The 15,088-nt window shown below is 35.2% G+C and overlaps 1 protein-coding gene across 1 annotated transcript; it reads right to left on the bottom strand.

Moving 5' to 3' along the window:
* Positions 1 to 94: 94 nt before the first annotated feature.
* On the bottom strand, positions 95 to 7,252 carry LOC134656057 (zinc carboxypeptidase-like). Its single transcript, XM_063511575.1, has 8 exons — positions 6,960 to 7,252; positions 5,093 to 5,328; positions 4,320 to 4,535; positions 3,795 to 3,870; positions 3,189 to 3,391; positions 2,667 to 2,751; positions 1,682 to 1,736; positions 95 to 317 (listed from the first exon to the last, which is right to left on the bottom strand). The coding sequence occupies exons 1-8, from the start codon at positions 7,180 to 7,182 to the stop codon at positions 95 to 97; spliced, it is 1,317 nt and encodes a 438-aa protein (XP_063367645.1). The 5' UTR covers positions 7,183 to 7,252.
* Positions 7,253 to 15,088: the final 7,836 nt, after the last annotated feature.

Below are 15,088 nucleotides of genomic sequence, written 5' to 3'. Positions count from 1 at the left end.
AGATCGAGTTCACCCGAGACAGTGAGTTTTTCCTTTATTTCTAAGCATTATGGTAGCTTGAAACTAATTGAAGTAATGTTATTATCCGAATAATTTATTTCAATGTTACAATTACAATAACACAAAACAACATAAGCGGGAGAAACATTCCATTAATATTCGCATCATCCCCGAAAAGTGCTCTGACGTATCTCGGTTTGGCCGTCATGAGCTCCTGTATCATCAACTTGGTCTCCTCACACATAGGACGGAGCTGGTCGTTCGGCAACGCGTAGCCATACGTCCCGTTGTCACGCACTTGAACTGTGTAGGCGTATCTAAAATAAGAAGTCAACCACAGATGTTTTGTTAATAAAAGCTGAAGTGGGACTGGGCCGGCCATTTCTGCCGTATGCAACAGAGGTGGGCCAAAATAGCCACAGAATGGGTGCCGCAAGACGGGCGCAGATCTGGTAGGCCCAGACGGAGATGGCGGGACGACCTGGACGCATATCTCAATGATTGGCCGGAGATTGCTCAAGACCGAAACGAGTGGAGATCGGGGAGGGAGGCCTTTGCCCAGCAGTGGGAGTCTGTAGGTATAATAAATAAATAAAACATGCGCGTGTGGTTAACCTTTTCGCCACCATTGACTTGATATAAAGTCAGTACATTTCGTGCCCCACACGCCATGACTTGATGTGTTATATGGGGTCATAGACTAGGAATCCTCTAGACGGAGTTTAGAGCAATTATTTCATGAAACAGATGCTGCCAAAAATACGGGTTGCGGGGGGACGAGGTGAGCGAATCCCGTGCCGTGATTGGTCCGTTCAAAGACACGGACCAATCACGGCACGGGATTCTGACACTTTGACTCGAAGATGGAGTAAAACTACCGTATATAGTGACAGAGGGGGTAGCGTTACTATGCTCAGTCTAGAGGATGTCTTGTCTGTGTATGAGGTTATTAAGTGCAATTTGTGGTTTGACGCTGATGACACTTTATTACTTCATTGACGTAGTGGCGAAAAGGTTAAACAATATTAATATAAGCGGCGCTCTCTGATCAATTTCTTCGTACCTTGCCGATTATTTCGATACGTTGTATAATAGTTCGAAACATCCTAAACGATATGTACAATTTCACTTTATCCAAAAAAAACCGGCCAAGTGCGTTGTTGTATGGGAGCCCCACTTAAATCTTTATTTTATTCTGTTTTTAGTATTTGTTGTTATAGCGGCACCAGAAATACATCACCTGTGAAAATTTCAACTGTCTAGCTATCACGGTTCGTGAGATACAGCCTGGTGACAGACGGACGGACGGACGGACGGACGAACAGACGGACAGCGGAGTCTTAGTAATAGGGTCCCGTTTTTACCCTTTGGGTACGGAACCCTAACTAGGGACATCCTGTATACAAGTAAAGGTTGAGTTTCCGGTTTAAGTTCTTACTATTTTGCAGAATCGCACATAAAAAAGCTTAATTTCAAACTTTTTACGGTGGCCGTGGCGTCTAAAAGTTTAATATTACTAGCATATAGTTGCTAAGAGGGCGAGGTGTTCAAAATGATCATGACGCGACTTTATTGTTAAGAGAATAAGAGCGCGTCAAGGTAACTTTGCCCACCTCGCCGGGCCCGCTTAGCAACTTCTGTGGCCGACTGATTATGGCAGAATAAAACATATTTTACTTACTTAACTTTCATTTGTTTCTTCATCCAACTTGCGCTAGTTCCTGACATTCTTATACCTGGGCATGAAAAAAAAAACTATCAAAACAGTTGTTTGAACGCATGGATTTTTTTTTTGTTATCAATCAATAATCCGCAAATGCCTCAAATGCGCATTCACATTCACAAGTCAATACAACATTTACAGTGGCATCATAATTATATTATAATGACATCAGTAGCAATATTTATAAATACTACAGCCTAATACCAGGGGGTTAACATGTATACTGGGTATAATTATACAAGCGGCTGCAGAATGGCATGGATACTTTTATGAATGAATTCGATTCATAATGTATCCTTGCAGTTTTGCAGCTTACATCATAATAATCTTAAAAATAAATAGTTAATTTAACTTTGACCTCGGATTATTAATACACAGTGTGGAACACGCATAATGTGTGAATATCTGGGAGACCGAGCAAAGCTCGGAAAACATATAAAAACTCAAAATTGCGCGTTTTCGTAAGACCTAGCTAGATCGATTTTTCGCCCCTGAAAACCCCCATATAGCAAATTTCATCGAAATCGTTAGAGCCGTTTCCGAGGTCCCCGAAATATATAGGTATTTTTTTTTGAATAGCCTATATTGTGTCCCACTGCTGGGCAAAGGCCTCCCCTGTCTTTCGCCACTCGTCACGGCTTTGTGCATGTTCCCGCCAGTCGCCACAGAATGAGTCCAGGTCGTTTCGCCATCTCATTTTTGGTCTGCCTCTGCCTCGGGTGATCTGTGGTGCCCAGTCGGTCGCTATTTTGGCCCATCTGTCCGGGTGCATCCGACAGATATGTCCCGCCCAATCCCACTTGAGCTTGGCGGCCTTCACACCCACATCTGCGATACCAGTTTTGGAGCGCAGTTATATAGGTATATAAATAAATAAATATATAAATAAATAAATAAACAAAAATTGCTCGTTTAAAGGTATTAGATTATAATCTTAACTCACCCATAGTATCATACACAGTTCCAGTGCTATATTTAACGTGGGTTCGCAAATACATTTTCCGTATCGCTTGTCGGCTGTAATTCTCCTGTAAGGTCAAGTTGCAGAAAGTTTCAAAAAAGTTGGAAAATATCTCGGATATTTCAGGGAAATTCACAGAAAATCTTTCATTTTGAAAACGGAAAATTTCGATCCCCATCTAAAATATGACAGGATTCCGAAATTTTTCAATTACAAATTTCGCAATTTTGTAATCTATCCGGTGGCAAATCAGTAAAGTAGGTACACATAGGTACAAATCGCTAAGTGGCCATTAGAGGATACAACAAAATTTTATAAGTAAACATAAACGTGAAATGCAAATTATTTCGGTAAACATTGTTATATAACATTTAAAACATTCGCGTTTTGAACACATATAAAATCACATTTACATGGACACCTTCAACACCAGAGGGCCTAAGTGCGTTTCCGGCCTTTAAGAAGGTGGTAATTTTCAAAAGTCATTACATCAGCATTACCTACCATTTCTCCAAAATTTTCCAAGTGCTGTATTCTGTCCTCATACGGAATAATAATCCTCTGTCCATAGGCGTGAATAGAGAAGTAATATTTCACTTCTCTGCGAATAGGCAAGATGAAAAATGATAGTGCCTGAGTCTCTGGTTCCGAAAAAGGGTATGGCCCGCAGTAACTGTCGCTGCTTGGCTCTAGGCTGGATCCGTATTCTAAAAAAACGGACAAGTTCGAGTCACACTCGCCTACCGAGGGTCGAGTACATAAAAATATATAACTTTTAGATTTTTCTCTTCTATACATATTAGGTTTTGACAGACAGACGGACAGACAGACGTACAACAAGTTAGAAGTCTTAAGCAGTTGGCAGTGTTGTATCCTCTTTACTTCAGGCATTGGATTATTTGGAGTATAAAAATGTACTTATAATGTTTTTCGGGTCTCGTGCCTCAAAAGTAAAATTGGAATCCTTACAGTTTCATCATATGCGTCTGTATGTCTGTATGGCACAGTAGGTTTGCTCGTAAATTATAATCTCTAATTTAATGAAATTTGGAACATAGACACGCACGGGGCCAGGTTTGGTAAATAATTAGAATTCCATTAAAAACTTACTTCCAAAACTTTCGTCAAAATTCCGATTCAAATCGACTGAAGCGTTTTGGTTCCTATTCTTTCTCCATAGGCGATCCTGGAAATGTATGTACGATTAGCGATCTACCTTTAAATGGTAAGCAGACACAGTAGTCTATTAAAACGTGGGTAATTTATACCCTTGGACAAGGACATAGTCTATTAAAACATGGCAAGCAACGCAACACGAAACCCTTGTATAAAAGTCAAATATTGGTTAAATATAGCAATATAGTTGTTACGTTATGAAGGGGTAAGTGTGGACGCTCATGTTGGGCGTGCAGCGGGGCGGGGCGTGCGGCGTGTATCTCAAACAAATGCAAACGTATAGGAGCGGCCTCAGTGCACGCTGCTCAAATCACTTGTGAGCCCGACGCCACGCTGCACGCCCCGCCGAACGCTCCGCTTCGAGCGTCCACTCAGGCCTTACACTTACTTTGTCTGAGGGATTGTGGAAAGAGTGTAGGGGCAGGCGAAAGGCGAAAAGAGTGAGAATAGTACACTTGCCTGTTTATGCGTATAATCATATCCATCAGGATTGAGTACTGGTATCAAATACCAATCATAGGTGTTCGCCAATTTCTTCCATTCATAGTCTTCCGACGTCTCAGCTTGAGCCAATTCTTTGATTAAGTAAGTCACAAACACCACTGCAGGCCATTCCTGCCCATGAATGCCTCCCTCTACTACAACCTTGAAAGAGTAAAGTGTAAAGGATATTTTCTCAAAAATGGACGGCAAAGTCGACGTTGCCGGTTAAAAAATAGGTCGCGAAGTGCGTAGTTTACGGTCATTCAAAAAATTAAAAAGTTAAAAACATTGCAGTCTTGATTTCGGGACTGCAATGTTGCATACAAATTCCATTATTTAACGAGTTCCAAACTTTTTAAAACTTTAAATGGCGAGAGCTTCGTGCGAGTAACATTGTGTCTATGCTCTTTACTTACTTAACAAGTATGTTAGTACCTTATATACACAAATCCATACTTCCATACTATTATTAATATTATAAATGCGAAAGTGTGTCTGTCTGTTACCTCTTCACGCTTAAACCGCTGAACCGATTTAGTTCTAATTTGGTATGGAGAGAGTTTGAGTCCCGGGGAAGGACATAATACTCGTATATATGGTAGTTTTTAAATTTTTAACGGGGTGAAAAGGGGGGTGGAAATTTGTATGGGGAATCGATAAATAGCAGTTTGGATAAAAAATAAGTTGCCCAAATTACTAACTCCACGCAGACGAAGTCGCGGGCAAAAGCTAGTTATTAATAAAATTACCTTTGGCTTGAATCTTGAATCTAAGTTAATATTGACCATGTAAATATCCCTGCCTTCTGCTGATTTTCCTATTGACGAGTGGCGTATGGGTACAGATTTGTTTTGGCTCAAATCTATCATCCACTGGTTAATGTCTTCTAGTTGATGGTAGTGATCAAAAGAAAATGTATCCGGCTGTAAGAGTTTGTAGCTTGATACGTCCTGATTGTCAAATGCCCTGAAATGAGATAGTAGAAAATTTTAACAGTGATTTATATCAAACTATATTACCGAAAATGAATGGTTCGAAATAAATGCAAAAATCGAGGGTGCAAATCGGCAGACCTTATGGCCTAATATCACGAGCAAGGTATCTGTATAAAACTTTACCTTATTAATCTAATATATAATATCTGGGTGACCGAACTTCGCTCGGAAAACATATAATAACTCGGAAATGCGCGTTTTCCCAGAGATAAGACCTAGCTAGATCGATTTTTCGCCCCCGAAAACCCCTATATACCAAATTTCATCGAAATCGTTAGAGCCGTTTCCGAGATCCCCGAAATATATATATATATATATATATAAATAAATAAATAAATAAACAAGAATTGCTCGTTTAAAGCTATTAGATATATGTCTTTGGCATCTTTGCTTACCTTTGAATATCAGTCATCAGTATCGTATAATTTAAATTATAGTGTTCCGCCCTGTTTTTGAACATTTCTAAATCCACTGGACCAACCACCACTTCAACAGATTGTCCTAACTGAAATAAATGTATATTAATTAAATCGCAAGAAGATAGCTAGGTTAATCTACCATTTCCTTCCATAGCTTCTGTAGCTTCGTATTGTACCTACTCATTATGCCGAGCTAGTTGACCCCCAATATCGGCTGAATTTATCACTATAAATCTAGTAGTGTGATATACAATCACTACATAGTATAAAACAGTCTGTCTGTCTGTCCCTATGTATGCTTAGATCTTTAAAACTACACGCAGCAGATTTTGATGCGGTTTTTAGATATTGATTCAAGAGGAAGGTTTATGTATAATTGATTAACCCGTGCAAAGCCGGGGCGGGTCGCTAGTAACTTTATAAAAACACTGTCTTTTATTTCTAGTGGCAATCGAATGACCGATTACTGTACTGATGATTATTAGAAATAAAACTTATAGGGAGGTAGATTAATAAACCTTAAAACTAGCATTAATATCACTACAAAAATGTAATTATTACCTTTTATTTATGGTTGGCTGGTTACAGTGGTTACTTCTACAGTACACTCAACAATTTAACCTTAAGTAAGACCAAGTGCGGGTAGTTCGAAAAGCCCGCGCAGCTAGAAGACGTTGATGTCAACTTGGAGCAGTCTTTCTTCGAGACCACGGGGACAACGTCGTTCTCGAAGCGACGGAGGTAATTTTTAAAAGTTAAGCTTAAGTATACGCGTTTAAGAGTCGGTTGCACCAAAGTGTTTGTCATCGTTAAGAGTTCGCTAAATTTTATTGTATGGAAACTTTCATAGTAAACTGCCGCGACGCGCCGCGTGACGTTGATCAGTCTATCAAGTGCGGATGGGCATAGAAGGTAGGATCCTATAGAAGTGGTATACGCGTCCCTCCGTGAGGGACAAAACATAGGCAATGCGATACTATGATTGGTCGAATTTATTTGTTGCCCACCATAATACATACTAAATTTACGGTGGGGAATTAAAAAATGCGAGACTGTGACTTGCTGTAAGGACAAACAATGATAGCGCTTTCGCTGCTACTCCTACTAAAAGATACATAAGACTATCCCGTTCGGTCATTTCCAGTTACATACTAGATTCATGGGATGGTGCAACTGGCACTAAGTCTTTTTAAAGTAAGTACATAATATTGTTACCTTGTACGGTTTCTGACAAAAAATTATATCCATGTATTTTTGATTTTCTAAAATATGAAGGTATTTCAGCTGACTTCTAGTCTCTGTATGTATAGTAATCAAGCTATGGTTGGTATACTTTACTCCTACACACGATTTTAAATTTAATAAAAAATAAAAAACTACAGCAAGCACTTTAGCGTTCATTTTATTGCATGAAATGTATAACATGCAACGAAAAATACACACGGATTACAGAATAATTTGATGTTGAAAGCTGTCAAAAACTGTCAAGGTCTTTTCTTCTTCGTAAACAAGGACTCAGTCAAAGAGTATATAAGTATGTTTGTATGAGCAATTTTCAATACCTACATTCCGTCCGACATTTGGTGGATCGATTGAATTCGTTGGTCGTACTTAGTCTAAAATTGCATGTGCCATTTGTTACAACTTCTGCAGTAAACCTTATGGGTTGGTATTATATTCTTTGAATTATGCTTTGGTGATTATGGACCAAACTTTTTAGTCTATGATTGTGAATAGTGAACAATAGTGAATGTCAGTTCACGTTTAATGCCGCCTTAGATCAAATGACAGTTTCGCGCATAGAGTAACTAATTTAAAAGCTCGAATGTGTATTATTGTATTTATTGTAACCTATGTGAACTTGGCACCCGACCTTGACCAATTTTTTATTTATATTTTTTTTCTTATAGTATTTTGTTTGTAGTTGTTTGTAGTTAAAAGGATTTTATTTGTAGTTGCCCCAAAAAAAAGTTATGGGGGTGAGAAAAATCCCAGCACCCCACTTTTGAAATCTTATGCTTTAATTGTTGATCCTGGCTTAGAATCGTTTGTAGTTGATTGTAGTTCTTTTATTTTTATTTGTAGTAGCCAATTATCTCCAAAAAATAAAAAAAATAAAAAAAAGCCTTATGAGCCCGTTGATGTCTTTTCCCGATAAAGAGCTTTTTGGTGAAATTAAACACGAGAGCGCGTTTATGTCTTTTACAAGAAAAGGACAAACGGTCCGTTGTACCAAACCGTCAGTCACCCTTAAAGTGTTCTCTAAGTTATAATATAATGGTAATTACACACCATCACTACTAAGTGACGTTGAACAGTCTGTCAAGTGTGAATGCTGCAACTGACCCTAAGTATGATAAAACTTGATAAATCCCACACTGTGTTGATTGATTATGGGTAAAATCGTTTATACTGTTTGTAGTTATTTGTAAATCTTTTAATTTCATTAGTTGTTGCCAAATTAAACGACTAAACTTTGTTTTAATTTAACTAAGAGAGCTTTTTCAGGACAATTTAATAATATTTGAAAAACTTGGAAAATCGTAAACGTTTATGATGGATTCTGGTTCAGAATCGTTTGTAGTTATTTGTAGTTCTTTTTATTTCATTTGTAGTTGCCAAACAACCCCACAAAAATCGATTCGATTTCACTATGAGAGCTCTTCTCATGACAATTCAATAATATTTGAATAACTTGGAAAATCGTACACGTTTATGATTAATTCTTGTTCACAATCGTTTGTAGTTATTTGTAGTTCTTTTCATTTCATTTGTAGTTGCCAAACAACCCCACAAAAATCGATTCGATTTTACCACGAGAGCTTTTCTCATGACAATTCAATAATATTTGAAAAACTTGGAAATTCGTTAACGTTTATGATGTATTCCGGTTCAGAATCGTTTGTAGTTATTTGTAGTTCTTTTCATTTCATTTGTAGTTGCCAAACAACCCCACAAAAATCGATTCGATTTCACTACGATAGTTTTCTCATGACAATTCAATAATATGTGAAAAATTTGGAAAATCGTAAACATTTATGATGGATTCTGGTTCAGAATCGTTTGTAGTTATTTGTAGTTCTTTTCATTTCATTTGTAGTTGCCAAACAACCCCACAAAACTCGATTTGATTTTACCACGAGAGCTTTTCCCATGACAATTCAATAATATTAGAAAAACATGGAAAATCGTAAACGTTAATGATGGATTCCGGTTCAGAATCGTTTGTAGTTATTTGTAGTTCTTTTCATTTCATTTGTAGTTGCGAAACAACCCCACAAAAATCGATTCGATTTTACTACGAGAGGTTTTCTCATGACAATTCAATAATGTTTGTAAAACTGAGAAAACCGTAAACGTTTATGATGGATTCAGGTTCAGAATAGTTTGTAGTTATTTGTAGTTCTTTTCATTTCATTTGTAGTTGCCAAACAACCCCACAAAATTCGATTCGATTTCACTATGAGAGCTTTTCCCATGACAATTCAATAATATTAGAAAAACATGGAAAATCGTAAACGTTAATGATGGATTCTGGTTCAGAATCGTTTGTAGTTATTTGTAGTTCCTTTCATTTCATTTGTAGTTGCCAAACAACCCCACAAAAATCGATTCGATTTTACTACGAGAGGTTTTCTCATGACAATTCAATAATATTTGAAAAACTTGGAAATTCGTTAACGTTTATGATGGATTCTGGTTCGGAATCGTTTGTAGTTATTTGTAGTTCTTTTCGTTTCATTTGTAGTTGTCAAACAACCCAAAAAAAATCGATTCGATTTGACTACGAGAGCTTTACTCGTGACAATTCAATAATATTTGAAAAACTTGGAAAATTGTTAACGTTTATGATGGATTCTGGTTCAGAATCGTTTGTAGTTATTTGTAGTTCTTTTCATTTCATTTGTAGTTGCGAAACAACCCCACAAAAATCGATTCGATTTTACTACGAGAGGTTTTCTCATGACAATTCAATAATATTTGAAAAACTGAGAAAACCGTAAACGTTTACGATAGATTCTAGTTCAGAATCGTTTGTAGTTATTTATAGTTCTTTTCGTTTCATTTGTAGTTGTCAAAAAACCCAAAAAAAATCGATTCAATTTCAATACGAGAGCTTTTCTCGTGACAATTCTATAATATTTGAAAAACTTGGAAAATCGTTAATGTTTATAATGGATTCTGGTTTAGAATCGTTTGTATTTATTTGTAGTTCTTTTCATTTCATTTATAGTTGCCAAACAACCCCACAAAAATCGATTCGATTTCACTATGAGAGCTTTTCTCATGACAATTTAATAATATGTGAAAAACTTGGAAAATCGTAAACGTTTATGATGGATTCTGGTTCAGAATCGTTTGTAGTTATTTGTAGTTCTTTTCATTTCATTTGTAGTTGCCAAACAACCCCACAAAATTCAATTCGATTTCACTATGAGAGCTTTTCTCATGACAATTCAATAATATGTGAAAAATTTGGAAAATCGTAAATGTTTATGATGGATTCTGGTTCAGAATCGTTTGTAGTTATTTGTAGTTCCTTTCATTTCATTTGTAGTTGCCAAACAACCCCACAAAAATCGATTCGATTTTACTATGAGAGCTTTTCTCATGACAATTAAATAATATTTGAAAAACTTGGAAAATCGTAAACGTTTATGATGGATTCCGGTTCAGAATAGTGTGTAGTTATTTGTAGTTCTTTTTATTTCATTTGTAGTTGCGAAACAACCCCACAAAAATTGATTCGATTTCACTACGATAGTTTTCTCATGACAATTCAATAATATTTGAAAAACTTGGAAAATCGTTGACGTTTATGATGTATTCCGGTTCAGAATCGTTTGTAGTTATTTGTAGTTCTTTTCATTTCATTTGTAGTCGTTAAACAACCCCACAAAATTCGATTCGATTTCACTATGAGAGCTTTTCTCATGACAATTCAATAATATTAGAAAAACTTGGAAAATCATAAACGTTTATGACGGATTCTGGTTCAGAATCGTTTGTAGTTATTTGTAGTTCTTTTCTATTCATTTATAGTTGCCAACCAACCCAACAAAAATCGATTCGATTTCACTATGAGAGCTTTTCTCATGACAATTCAATAATATGTGAAAAACTTGGAAAATCCTAAACATTTATGATGTATTCCGGTTCAGAATGGTTTGTAGTTATTTGTAGTTCTTTTCATTTCATTTGTAGTTGCCAAACAACCCCACAAAAATCGATTCGATTTTACTACGAGAGGTTTTCTCATGACAATTCAATAATATTTGAAAAACTGAGAAAACCGTAAACGTTTATGATGGATTCAGGTTCAGAATAGTTTGTAGTTATTTGTAGTTCTTTTCATTTCATTTGTAGTTGCCAAACAACCCCACAAAATTCGATTCGATTTCACTATGAGAGCTTTTCCCATGACAATTCAATAATATTAGAAAAACATGGAAAATCGTAAACGTTAATGATGGATTCTGGTTCAGAATCGTTTGTAGTTATTTGTACTTCTTTTCATTTCATTTGTAGTTGCCAAACAACCCCACAAAAATCGATTCGATTTTACCACGAGAGCTTTTCTCATGACAATTCAATAATATTTGAAAAACTTGGAAAATCGTTAACGTTTATGATGTATTCCGGTTCAGAATCGTTTGTAGTTATTTGTAGTTCTTTTCATTTCATTTGTAGTTGCCAAACAACCCCACAAAATTCAATTCGATTTCACTATGAGAGCTTTTCTCATGACAATTCAATAATATGTGAAAAACTTGGAAAATCGTAAATATTTATGATGGATTCTGGTTCAGAATCGTTTGTAGTTATTTGTAGTTCTTTTCATTTCATTTGTAGTTGCGAAACAACCCCACAAAAATTGATTCGATTTCACTGCGATAGTTTTCTCATGACAATTCAATAATATGTGAAAAATTTGGAAAATCGTAAATGTTTATGATGGATTCTGGTTCAGAATCGTTTGTAGTTATTTGTAGTTCCTTTCATTTCATTTGTAGTTGCCAAACAACCCCACAAAAATCGATTCGATTTTACTATGAGAGCTTTTCTCATGACAATTCAATAATATTTGAAAAACTTGGAAAATCGTAAACGTTTATGATGGATTCCGGTTCAGAATAGTGTGTAGTTATTTGTAGTACATTTCATTTCATTTGTAGTTGCGAAACAACCCCACAAAAATTGATTCGATTTCACTACGATAGTTTTCTCATGACAATTCAATAATATTTGAAAAACTTGGAAAATCGTTGACGTTTATGATGTATTCCGGTTCAGAATCGTTTGTAGTTATTTGTAGTTCTTTTCATTTCATTTGTAGTCGTTAAACAACCCCACAAAATTCGATTCGATTTCACTATGAGAGCTTTTCTCATGACAATTCAATAATATTAGAAAAACTTGGAAAATCATAAACGTTTATGACGGATTCTGGTTCAGAATCGTTTGTAGTTATTTGTAGTTCTTTTCTATTCATTTATAGTTGCCAACCAACCCAACAAAAATCGATTCGATTTCACTATGAGAGCTTTTCTCATGACAATTCAATAATATGTGAAAAACTTGGAACATCCTAAACATTTATGATGTACTCCGGTTCAGAATGGTTTGTAGTTATTTGTAGTTGTTTTCATTTCATTTGTAGTTGCCAAACAACCCCACAAAAATCGATTCGATTTTACTACGAGAGGTTTTCTCATGACAATTCAATAATATTTGAAAAACTGAGAAAACCGTAAACGTTTATGATGGATTCAGGTTCAGAATAGTTTGTAGTTATTTGTAGTTCTTTTCATTTCATTTGTAGTTGCCAAACAACCCCACAAAATTCGATTCGATTTCACTATGAGAGCTTTTCCCATGACAATTCAATAATATTAGAAAAACATGGAAAATCGTAAACGTTAATGATGGATTCTGGTTCAGAATCGTTTGTAGTTATTTGTAGTTCTTTTCATTTCATTTGTAGTTGCCAAACAACCCCACAAAAATCGATTCGATTTTACCACGAGAGCTTTTCTCATGACAATTCAATAATATTTGAAAAACTTGGAAAATCGTTAACGTTTATGATGTATTCCGGTTCAGAATCGTTTGTAGTTATTTGTAGTTCTTTTCATTTCATTTGTAGTTGCCAAACAACCCCACAAAATTCAATTCGATTTCACTATGAGATCTTTTCTCATGACAATTCAATAATATGTGAAAAACTTGGAAAATCATAAACGTTTATGATGGATTCTGGTTCAGAATAGTGTGTAGTTATTTGTAGTTGTTTTCATTTCATTTGTAGTTGCCAAACAACCCCAAAAAAATTGATTCGATTTCACTACGATAGTTTTCTCATGACAATTCAATAATATGTGAAAAATTTGGAAAATCGTAAATGTTTATGATGGATTCTGGTTCAGAATCGTTTGTAGTTATTTGTAGTTCCTTTCATTTCATTTGTAGTTGCCAAACAACCCCACAAAAATCGATTCGATTTTACTATGAGAGCTTTTCTCATGACAATTCAATAATATTAGAAAAACTTGGAAACTTCGTCACTTTTATGATTGATTCTGGTATAGAATCGTTTGTTAATGAATTTAGTATTTTCTTTTCCTTTATAAAAGCAAAATAACGGGAGAAAAAATAATTTCACTACGAGAGCGCGTTGATGTCTTTCACAAGGAATTGGCTAAGTTAGGAAAAAACTTGATCAATCCTACAATTTCCTCGTTGATTATTGTTCAGAATCGTTTGTAGTTATTTGTAGTTCTTTTCATTTCATTTGTAGTTGCCAAACTACCCCACAAAAATCGATTCGATTTTACTGCGAGAGCTTTTCTCATGACACTTCAATAATATTTGAAAAACTTGGAAAATCGTAAACGTTTATGATGGATTCAGGTTCAGAATCGTTTGTAGTTATTTGTAGTTCTTTTCATTTCATTTATACTTACCAAACAACGCCACAAAATTCGTTTCGATTTCACTATGAGAGCTTTTCCCATGACAATTCAATAATATTTGAAAAACTTGGAAAATCGTAAACGTTTATGATGGATTCTGGTTCAGAATCGTTTGTAGTTATTTGTAGTTCTTTTCATTTCATTTGTAGTTGCCAAACAACCCCACAAAAATCGATTCGATTTCACTACGATTGTTTTCTCATGACAATTCAATAATATGTGAAAAATTTGGAAAATCGTAAACGTTTATGATGGATTCTGGTTCAGAATCGTTTGTAGTTATTTGTAGTTCTTTTCGTTTCATTTGTAGTTGTCAAACAACCCAAAAAAAATTGATTCGATTGCACTACGAGAGCTTTTCTCATGACAATTCTATAATATGTGAAAATTTTGATAAATCGTAAATGTTTATGATGGATTCTGGTTCAGAATCGTTTGTAGTTATTTGTAGTTCTTTTTATTTCATTTGTAGTTGCCAAACAACCCCAAAAAAATCGATTCGATTTCACTACGAGAGCTTTTCTCATGACAATTCAATAATATTTGAAAAACTTGGAAAATCGTTGACGTTTATGATGTATTCCGGTTCAGAATCGTTTGTAGTTATTTGTAGTTCTTTTCGTTTCATTTGTAGTTGCCAAAAAACCCCACAAAAATTGATTCCATTTCACTACGATAGTTTTCTTATGACAATTCGATAATATGTGAAAAATTTGAAAAATCGTAAATGTTTATGATGGATTCAGGTTCAGAATCGTTTGTAGTTATTTGTAGTTCTTTTCATTTCATTTGTAGTTACCAAACAACGCCACAAAATTCGTTTCGATTTCACTATGAGAGCTTTTCCCATGACAATTCAATAATATTTGAATAACTTGGAAAATCGTAAACGTTTATGATGGATTCTGGTTCAGAATCGTTTGTAGTTATTTGTAGTTCTTTTCATTTCATTTGTAGTTGCCAAACAACCCCACAAAAATCGATTCGATTTCACTACGATAGTTTTCTCATGACAATTCAATAATATGTGAAAAATTTGGAAAATCGTAAACGTTTATGATGGATTCTGGTTCAGAATCGTTTGTAGTTATTTGTAGTTCTTTTCATTTCATTTGTAGTTGCCAAACAACCCCACAAAAATCGATTCGATTTTACCACGAGAGCTTTTCTCATGACAATTCAATAATATTTGAAAAACTTGGAAAATCGTTAAAGTTTATGATGTATTCCGGTTCAGAATCGTTTGTAGTTATTTGTAGTTCTTTTCATTTCATTTGTAGTTGCGAAACAACCCCACAAAAATCGATTCGATTTTACTACGAGAGGTTTTCTCATGACAATTCAATAATGTTTGTAAA

This window comes from Cydia amplana, chromosome 17 (genome assembly GCF_948474715.1).
Source record: "Cydia amplana chromosome 17, ilCydAmpl1.1, whole genome shotgun sequence".
NCBI lineage: Eukaryota > Metazoa > Arthropoda > Insecta > Lepidoptera > Tortricidae > Cydia > Cydia amplana.
This window is presented reverse-complemented; position numbering and strand designations above follow the sequence as displayed.